General features: G+C 36.5%; 1 protein-coding gene across 1 annotated transcript; it reads left to right on the top strand.

Annotated features, from left to right (window-relative positions):
- Positions 1-3,834: 3,834 nt before the first annotated feature.
- LOC136221634 (enoyl-[acyl-carrier-protein] reductase, mitochondrial) lies at positions 3,835-9,566 on the top strand. Its single transcript, XM_066009034.1, has 10 exons — positions 3,835-4,165; positions 4,252-4,349; positions 4,464-4,595; positions 5,559-5,702; positions 5,782-5,884; positions 6,627-6,726; positions 6,869-6,945; positions 7,042-7,120; positions 8,990-9,108; positions 9,203-9,566. The coding sequence occupies exons 1-10, from the start codon at positions 3,987-3,989 to the stop codon at positions 9,294-9,296; spliced, it is 1,125 nt and encodes a 374-aa protein (XP_065865106.1). The 5' UTR covers positions 3,835-3,986; the 3' UTR covers positions 9,297-9,566.
- The last annotated feature ends 202 nt before the right edge of the window (positions 9,567-9,768 follow it).

Raw genomic sequence — 9,768 nt, 5'->3', positions numbered from 1 at the left:
GGGGTTTGTTAAATTATATTACTTCTAGTTCTGTCCTTCCTTGGGTGATTCTCGGGGACTTTAATTGTATCCTAAAGCAGGAGGAAAAGAAAGGAGGTCTGTTGTATCCTAACTACCTAATGCAAGCATTTAAGGATGCTATTTTCTCAAGTGGGCTGGAAGAGTTACATATGGAGGGAGAAGCGTTTACTTGGGAACGGAGTAGGGGAACAGACTTTTGGATTAAGGAGAAATTGGATCATGCATTTGCTTCATCGGAGTGGATTGATCGATATTCCGAATACAAGTTGGTGACGCTTCTGAGTAATTATTCGGATCATTTACCGATTTTTCTGCAGTTTGTATCCCGTGTTGGGGATAGTAGGAAACATCGTTTCCGTTTTGAGCAATCATGGTTGCAAGAGGAAGGTTTCGTGGATATGGTTCAGAAAGTGTGGAGGGATGGTGGTAGTAACCCAGTTTTATCTAAACTGACTGCCTCCGCAGACTCGATGGAGCAATGGGGAGTGGGCTGGCGAGGCAGATTCACTCGTGGGATAGCATTGTGTAAAAAAAAAGGCTTGCTAGGCTCTGTAGTGCAGAAGATGCTGAAGGAGTGAGAGCATATTTTAAGGTCAAAAGAAATTTAGATCAATTGCTGAGAATGGAAGAGGATTATTGGAAGCAAAGGGCTAAGGCATTTTGGCTGAAAGGGGGGATCAAAATTCCAAATTTTTCCATGCCTGCATTAAGGCTAGGAAAAAGAGCAATCAGTTATATCAAATTAAAGATGAACAAGGTGTTACACATACTGAATCTGCAGAAATAGGTACTGTTATCCTATCTTACTTTGAGAATTTATTTTCTTCTTCAATTCCTGTGTGTCCATCTTCTTCTTCTTCTCATTCTGATGTTACGGAGGTTATTGAGAATTTGGTTACATGCGAAATGAATGAGCAGCTTATTGCTCCGTTTTCGTTGGAGGAATTTCGTTCTGCCGTATTCCAAATGCACCCGGATAAATCTCCTGGCCCTGATGGACTTAATCCGGGGTTTTTTCAGCATTTTTGGCTAGATATTGGAATGGATGTTTTTGTGGCTTGTACTGAGTGGATGAATTGTGGTCAATTTCCAGTGCAGTTAAATGACACTATTATTGTGTTAATTCCTAAGGTGGAGAAGCCTGAAAAGATGACAGAATTAAGGCCTATCTCTTTGTGTAATGTTTTGTACAAAATTGTAGCCAATGTATTAGCCAATAGACTGAAAGAGATACTTCCTAACATTATATCGGATACTCAGTCTGTGTTTGTCCCAGGAAGGTCAATAGTTGACAGTGTTCAGCTTGCATTTGAGGCAATTCACTGCATGAAAAGGAAGAATAGAGGTAATCATGGGCAGGTGGCGCTAAAGATTGATACCAGTAAAGCCTATAACGGGGTTGATTGGGGATTCCTGAAGTCTGTAATGGTAAGAATGGGATTTCATACGATTTGGGTTGATTGGATAATGATGTGTGTTGGATCAGTTAAGTATTCGGTCTCTGTCAATGGGGAGTTTGTTGGACCAATTATTCCACAAAGGGGCCTAAGGCAAGGTGACCCACTATCACCTTACTTATTTATTTTATGTCCTGAGGTGCTATCTGGTTTAATTAAGAAAGCGGAACAGACTAATTTACTGCATGGTTGTCGTGTAGCAAGGCATGCTCCTAGTATATCTCATCTGTTCTTCGCTGATGACAGTTTTCTCTTTTTTAATGCATCTATTGAAGAGTGTCGTGTGGTTCAAGTTATTCTGTCAGATTATGAGGTAGCATCTGGTCAGGCAGTGAATTTGCAGAAATCTGGAATCTTCTTTAGCAGCAATGTGGCAGATGATGTCCGTGATCAGGTATGTAATTTGTTAAATGTGCATTCCCCTCTAAATACTGGACGATATTTAGGGCTCCCTTCTCTGATTGGGAGGTCTAAAACCAGTATTTTTGGCTTTCTTAAAGATAGGTTCTGTAAGAGATTTGGTAGCTGGAGTTTCAAATTTCTTTCAATGTCCAGTAGGGATGTACTATTAAAATCTGTTGCCCAAGCTTTGCCTTCATTTTGTATGAGCACATTTCTTTTACCTAAGGCCACATGTGAGGAGTTGCAGAGAATGATGAATTCATTCTGGTGGGGTACGAAGAGTGGTGGGGGTAGATGTATTCATTGGTTCAGTTGGCACAGGTTGTGTCAGGCTAAGGAAAATGGAGGGTTAGGATTTAGGGATCTTAGAGATTTTAATATTTCCCTATTAGGTAAACAAGGGTGGAAGTTAATTTCAAAACCATATATTATGGTGAGTCGGGTTCTCAAAGCTAAATATTTTAAGAATGATTCATTTTTTACCTCCAAATTAGGCAATAATCCTAGTTATGTTTGGAGGAGTGTGTGGGAGGCTAAGTCGGTTCTCCAGAAAGACTTGCGCTGGAAGATTAGAGATGGTGCTGATGTTTCTGTGTGGAATGATCCATGGATTCAGGATTGTATGGATTTTAAAGTCCAATCCCCTATTATTGCGGGGTTTGAGGATCTCCGAGTGTCTGATTTAATGGTTGATGATATGCGGGTATGGGATAGGGGAAGGATTGAGGATGTGTTAAATCCGGGAGAAGCGGAGGAAGTGTGCAAGATTGTATTACCATGTCATGTTCAGCGTGACTGTTTGATATGGAGCTGGACTAAGGATGGGGTTTACACCTCAAAGTCTGGGTATAGGTGTTTGCAACAAACACAAGTGACAGATTGGAGCGTGGGGGCATGGAAGAGGCTATGGAATCTGGCCATTCCGCCTAAGTTTAAGCTTTTCCTCTAGAGGATGTGTGTATATTGCTTGCCAACCCGATGTCGTCTCAAAGGAAGAAAGATTGGTGTTCCTTTAACCTGTGTGTTGTGTTTGCAGGCATATGAAGATGATGAGCACTTATTTTTATGGTGTTCATTTGCTGATAGTTGTTGGCGTGCAGCGATGGTGACTGAAAATGCCTCTCAATCTGATATAGTTGGTGATTGGTTCTTGTGGCTCTGCGTTAATGGCTCACAGGTGTCTGTCATTCGGGCTGCTGCGGTATTTTGGACGATTTGGTCCGCTCGAAATAATGCAGTATGGAATGGTGGAGTAGCAATAGCCAATGCTGCTGTTAATTCCACGATCCAGTATATTCATGATTGGCGGCTTTTCAATGTTCTGGGTACTCAATCAGTTAGACCTGTTGCTGCTCCAATTCGATGGCGTCGGCCGGCTGCTGGTGTTCTTAAATGTAATTCTGACGCCTCATTGTTCGCACAGGAGAAACGCTACGGCTCAGGGGCTATTATTCGCCGGTCAGATGGTCAGTTAGTAGCGCTACGTAGTTCGCACGACGCGGGGGCTGTTCCTGCGAGTTTGGCGGAAGCCGTTGGGCTACGACATGCTCTTGTGTGGGTAAGCCCCCTTAATTATGATCGAGTTGAATTTGAGGTCGATGCTAAAGCGGTAACGGATAGTCTACTATCGTCTAAAGTTGATATGTCTGAGTTCGGAACTGTCATAAGTGATTGTAGACGTATCATCGCTCAAAAGCCTAATTTACGGGTTTCGTGTATTCCAAGATTAGCGAATGGGGTAGCTCATATTGTAGCTAAACACGCTCTTTCCAATGCTAATACTTATATTGCTTTTTCCGTCCTTAGTTGGTTGGAGGACGCGCTATGTAATGATCGTTTTCATTAATTCAAGTTAACAGATTTGATTCAAAAAAAAAAAATGTATAAAAAAAAAACTGAAAATATAAATAGCTGAATCAAAATTGTATTCAATCGAGTCATATATTCAATGGGTGATGATATATATATTAATTTTTGGGTTAAGAATTCAATGGGTGATTTTATGCTATGGTGATTTTAGAAGGATAGAAACTAATTGTTGGAGTCGAGCTACGACCAGCAGGTTTTACCAGAGGGCAGAGACTAGAGAGTTGGAGAGGGATAGAAATGGCGTCCATGACGACGAGGTCAATAGCCATGAGAGCTCTCAGTGGGCGATCATCATCCTATCTCTTCAATTTCAGTAGGACACGCTTTTCTATCGTCAGGGCATTCTCAGCCCTCATGTCGCCCCCGTCCAAGGCTATAATCTACGACCAGCAAGGTCCACCTGATTCCGTTACCAGGTAAAAGTATCTTCTTCTCTCTCTTTTTTTTTTTTTTTTTTGGTCAATTGTTATGTTTGTTTTTATCAGTGTTTTTCTTTTTACAGAGTGGTAGAGATACCGCCAGTTGAAGTGAAAGAGAACGATGTGTGCGTTAAAATGCTAGCTGCTCCGGTTAATCCCTCTGATATCAATCGAATTGAAGGTTAAGTTCTTATATACTAATTCATTCTTAAACTTATCATTGTTAGTGATTTAATTTTATATTCCTTTGGCTTTGAACTCAAATTGGTCGTGTTTGTTGTGGTTTGGGCTATAGGAGTGTACCCAGTGAGGCCCCAAGTGCCTGCTGTTGGAGGATATGAAGGTGTAGGAGAAGTGCATTCTGTAGGCTCTGCAGTTAAGGATATTTCGCCCGGGGATTGGGTCATTCCATCTCCACCTTCTTTTGGTACATACCTTTTGCTTACCAAAATATGCTATGGTAATTGTTGGTTACATTGATGTTCGCTTTATAACACGACGGGTTGCTGCTTGAGCTTAAACCTTGAAATGTAGAATTACATTAAGGAAATTATGTATCTTTCTTTGCATTTTTAGTGAATTAGACAATATTAGTTATCATTCTGTTAAGTATAAGTAATTTCAGATTGTTTATATAGAAGTGGATACAATATGTGAAGAAGATAGTTCTATATATTAATGTCATTTCTAGGTAGGGAATTTTGAAATCATAGTTGATAGCATCTGGTACTTAGGGTCAAGGTGAACTCAGTCTTATGATCTCAAGGCACCCCAAAGAGGATGTCTAGCCTAGATAAGCCCTAAGAGCAAGAAGAAAATAGACACTGCTATGCCTGAGCTATCATAGGCTCAACTCCCATATCATCACCACATGGAGAGATCCAAGCAACTCTTGTCATTACTCAAACTATAACTTTTAAAAGATTATTTCATCTAGGAATGGAATGTCAAAGAAAGGGACAATTGATAAGACAATACAAGTCACCAACTACTTTTGATTATGAGAACATTAGGCAATTTCTCCTCGTGATGAAGGTTAGTTGGCGCCTTGTATTTTGTTGCCAAGTACCCTTTCTATTGACTCCTAACAGAGGTCACTCTGCACGCATGTGTAGTCTTTTAATGCTAAGATCTCTAATGTGCAGTGGTGATATAAGAGTTAAGCTGACAATGACTTGCTCATCTAGGAAAATCTATTTTGATTGTTCTAGAGGATCACCAGAGTAGATATATATTCTCTTTGGGGTGCCTTGGGGTAATAAACCTTTTGTACACCCGAGGTGACTTGCACCTTGTCTTTAATATTGAAGGTTGTCAATATTTAAGACACTTCTAATATACTATTTATGGTATACATTTGAATATGGGAGATTTTTTTTTTGTCTTACAGGGACATGGCAGACATACATCGTACAAGATCAGAGTGTTTGGCACAAAATCAATAAAGAGTTGCCCATGGAATATGCTGCAACAATCACGGTTAATCCTTTGACTGCTTTAAGGATGCTTGAAGACTTCACTACTCTAAATTCAGGTACTATTACATTGTATTCTGATACTTAATTGTTTATCCTTTTTTATGATATTATCTGAGAATTAGTGTGTGCAAGCAGGAGATTCTGTTGTCCAAAATGGAGCCACAAGCATTGTAGGGCAGTGCATTGTCCAGATTGCGAAATCTCGTGGCATCCATAGTATTAATATATTAAGGGACAGGTATAGTATAAATCTTCAATATAAAGAATATATCCTGACATGTATCTAAATTTTAAGTGAATGTTGATGTTTATGCGGGATTCAGATTGCCAATCCCACCGTATCTTGCTGAAAAAAATGGATTCTTAATCGCGTAAAGTGAATATTGGGTTTAATACGTATTTGGGTAAGTTAAACATTAAGTTTTCCTTAGTATAGCCAGAGTCTAAGTTCCCTCGAGGAAGGAAAGTTAAAAACACACTTAAATCTAGTTTTACTTTCAATCATGCTCATAAGGTATTGTTTGTGTATTAATTGAGTCTTTGTAAAATGCCTTTTTTTCATGCTTTTGGTTGGTAATCAAATTTAGGATTGGCTTTTTCATGTGAACTTGTTAGACTTTAGAGACTTGAATTTGTTGTACCCATAAATTTTTCATATGTTGCCTCTAAAATGCTATTGTTGATGGAAGATAAAAGCTGCTTGTGCCTTGTTGCACTTCCTAGCATGTGCAGTTGGCTCGAACGAAAGGTATAGATAAAAAGGAAATTTTCTGGTTGTGCAAAATGTATGGCCACATAATAGTGTTGCATCGATCAAGACAAAGTGAATTGCTAGCACATTTTGTAATAATGCAAATATGAAATTCTTTATGGTCAAGCACACCTCAAAGTTACAGTGCAAGCGAACTCTCTCTTTATTTTTCTTTAATTTAAATAAATGTGTACCAACTGAGTTTCATGCTATCTTCCACTTGATTTAGGCCTGGGTCGGATGAAGCAAAAGAAAGCTTAATGAAACTAGGTGCTGATGAAGTGTTCACTGAGAGCCAATTACAAGTGAAGAATGTCAAGGGTCTCCTGGTATCATCAGCTATGGATTCCTTATGTTTGATAATTAAAATAATCTGAAGTAGGAGGTGTTTATTCTTCTCATATCATGCTTGGTGTGATGTATTATTATTTTTGTGCAATCTATACTGAAGTATGTGACTTGGCATGGCAGAGTAATTTAGCCGAACCAGCTTTGGGGTTCAACTGTGTTGGTGGCAATTCTGCTACTTTGGTCATGAAGTTCTTAAGGTATGACCATAAATATGTGAGGAATTTTAACGCTTAGATTAGCTAAACTAAAAGTGTAATTATTTTGAATGGTAACTAAGAAGCTCTTGAATTCAGACAGGGAGGAACTATGGTAACTTATGGTGGAATGTCTAAGAAACCTGTGACAGTATCAACATCGTCCTTCATTTTCAAGGTAAATAATATTTTTTCATTTTTTAGTTAGGCTCTGTTCTTTATTACTGAAAAAAACTGAACTGAATTTAACTGAATGCTACTGAACTTAACTGAATGATACCGAACTTAACCGAATTTAATCGAACGTAACAATAATGATGATATTAGACTTTAAAATAATTTAATGATAATATTGGACATTAATAAGCTTATAATAATAATAATAATAATAATATTTCTACCAAAAAAAATAATATCAATAATAAATAAACATATTATTAAAGATTAAACTAAATTAAATATCAAATAAAATCTAGGCTCGATAAAATCCTATGACATTAAATAAAAATGAGTCTAATTTAAATTAAAAATATAAATTACATACAAACACAAATTTATATATAATTTAAAGCCTATGAAATTAAATACAAATTTTTATATGAATACACACCCTTAACTTTTTATTACAATTAAGTATTAAGGTACAAAAATACCTTTAACGTTTTGGGTCCGGGGTTATTTTACTCCTAACGTCTAAATATGAATTTTCATATGAATACAAAATCTTGACTCAATTTATCAATGTTAAGGGTAAAATTGCTATTGGCTTCTAATATTAGGGATAAAATTGCACTATTTGAGATATTAAGGTAGTTGAGCCAGTTAATTTTTTAGAGCATTGTAATGTAAACGTATTAATATAATATTTATTTACTTTTCGTAAAATTTGTAAATAAGTTGCACCAAATAATTATAATTATAATAAATAATGATAATATATATAATGACAAAGCATAAATTATATATAAATATAATTATAATGAAAATAGATAAATTAATATATAATAAATTATAATAATTATAATAAATTGCTGAAATTATAAATAAATAATGATAATAATAATAAATTATATATAAATAATAATAATATATAATAATTATAATAAATAATGATAAATTATTGAATACTGAAACTGAATACTGAAACTGAATACTGAACTGAACTGGACTGAACTGATTACTACTGAACTGAACTGATTGTTACTGAAATTAAGTAATAAAGAACAGGGCCTTAGTCTTGTTGCAGGTGTTGTTATTTATAAGTAACTGCCTGTAAAAGTTCCTGCATCATTAATGTAAGATTCTTAATATTTGATCAGATAGTGGTTAAATGTCTAAAACTGACAACGAAATTGTGGATTCTTTTGTGCAAAATAGTCAGAAACTTGAAATGAAGGTACAAAGTAGGGTGTGAAAATGGGTTGGCGTGTTATAATCGCATGTTATGTGATCTATATATTCCACATGATTGTGCATGATGTAAATGCAACAAAATGATAATCATGTCATTGTTGTGTTAGAAATTGACGGCCCTAGACAAAGCATTATTCTGTCAGAAACTTTGCATATAATGTACTGCTAAAATTTCGATTTTCAGATAGTAGAATGTTAGAGAATGGTGTAGCCCAGTAGTTGGGATAGGGGCATTTCAGGTACAAGACATTAGTATAGGTATTTAGAGTATGAGTCATTAGTATATATAAGAGATTGTTATTGAGAAGTAAAGGGAGGTTTTTGAGTTGTTGTTTGGCTGCTATTGCAGTGGCTCTACTTAGTAGAGAGAGAGGGAGGTTTCTCCCGTGGGGATTAGAGGGTTAAACTCTATCCGTTCTATCTTTTGTTCTTAGTTTTTCCTTTCATATATAACAACATAGCATATTTCTATTTTATATTGTTATCTGTGTTTTGAGTTTCTAACATAGTATTTCCTTCTATGGAGTTTGTTTGTCGAGTAACAACCATTAGAGGTCCAATTTGATTGGTGATTCAATCAATCTAAAGTCAGAAGTAGGAGCTGGTTTAATAAATTCTTGTTGTTTGCTTGCAGGATCTATCCTTGAGGGGGTTCTGGTTGCAAAAGTTGATGGCGTCTGAGAAAGCAAAAGAGTGTCGACAAATGATAGATTATCTTCTGTCCTTAGCACGTGACGGGAAGTTGAGATACGAGTATGTTATTCCTTTTCAGTGGAGTTTGTTTTGGTCTCTACAGCATGGTTATGTCCTTTTAAGTTTTAACAAGTTGAGATTATACTGTTTGCAGAATGGAGATGGTTCCTTTCGAAGATTTCCATGCAGCTTTGGACAAGGCACTTGGGAAACAAGGAAGCCAGCCTAAACAAGTCTTAAAATTCTGACTACTCTTCCTTCCTACTCCAGTACCAAATAATGGGAATATCTTGTATAACAGTGAGTGCTGTAGACAAACTAAACAATCACAAGTATGATGAGTTAGTACTTTGGTAAATGGCTGGGAGTGTTTCCTGCTAGAAAAGAGATGTTTTAAATGCAAACTAGACGAAAACAAGGGGGGTTTAAGGTTAATTACTGAAATTTGGAGTTAGATTTGAAAATATCACTCGGAGCTTCATTTTGTTTTAATAAAGTTATTATTAAATTAAAAAGCAAGATTCAATATTTTACCTTAATAAAGTTGTTTTATGTGTTTCCACACCCCTTTGCGACCCCGAAAAATGGACAAATTCCTTTTCTTAGGAACACATACAAGATTCGTCACTACAAAAAGGATGATGGTAACCCCACCATTAACTATTTCATTTATTAACTACTTCATTTATGAATTTCATAATAATAGAAATAAAATACATG

The sequence above is a fragment of the Euphorbia lathyris genome, chromosome 3 (genome assembly GCF_963576675.1).
Source record: "Euphorbia lathyris chromosome 3, ddEupLath1.1, whole genome shotgun sequence".
Classification (NCBI taxonomy): Eukaryota; Viridiplantae; Streptophyta; class Magnoliopsida; order Malpighiales; family Euphorbiaceae; genus Euphorbia; species Euphorbia lathyris.
This window is presented reverse-complemented; position numbering and strand designations above follow the sequence as displayed.

Coding starts and splice junctions, on each gene's coding strand:
- LOC136221634 (XM_066009034.1), top strand. CDS start 3,987: ATGGCGTCCATGACGACGAGGTCAATAGCCATGAGAGCTCTCAGTGGG. Junction 5,885..6,626: donor ATTAATATATTAAGGGACAG/GTATAGTATAAA, acceptor CACTTGATTTAG/GCCTGGGTCGGATGAAGCAA. Junction 9,109..9,202: donor GACGGGAAGTTGAGATACGA/GTATGTTATTCC, acceptor TACTGTTTGCAG/AATGGAGATGGTTCCTTTCG.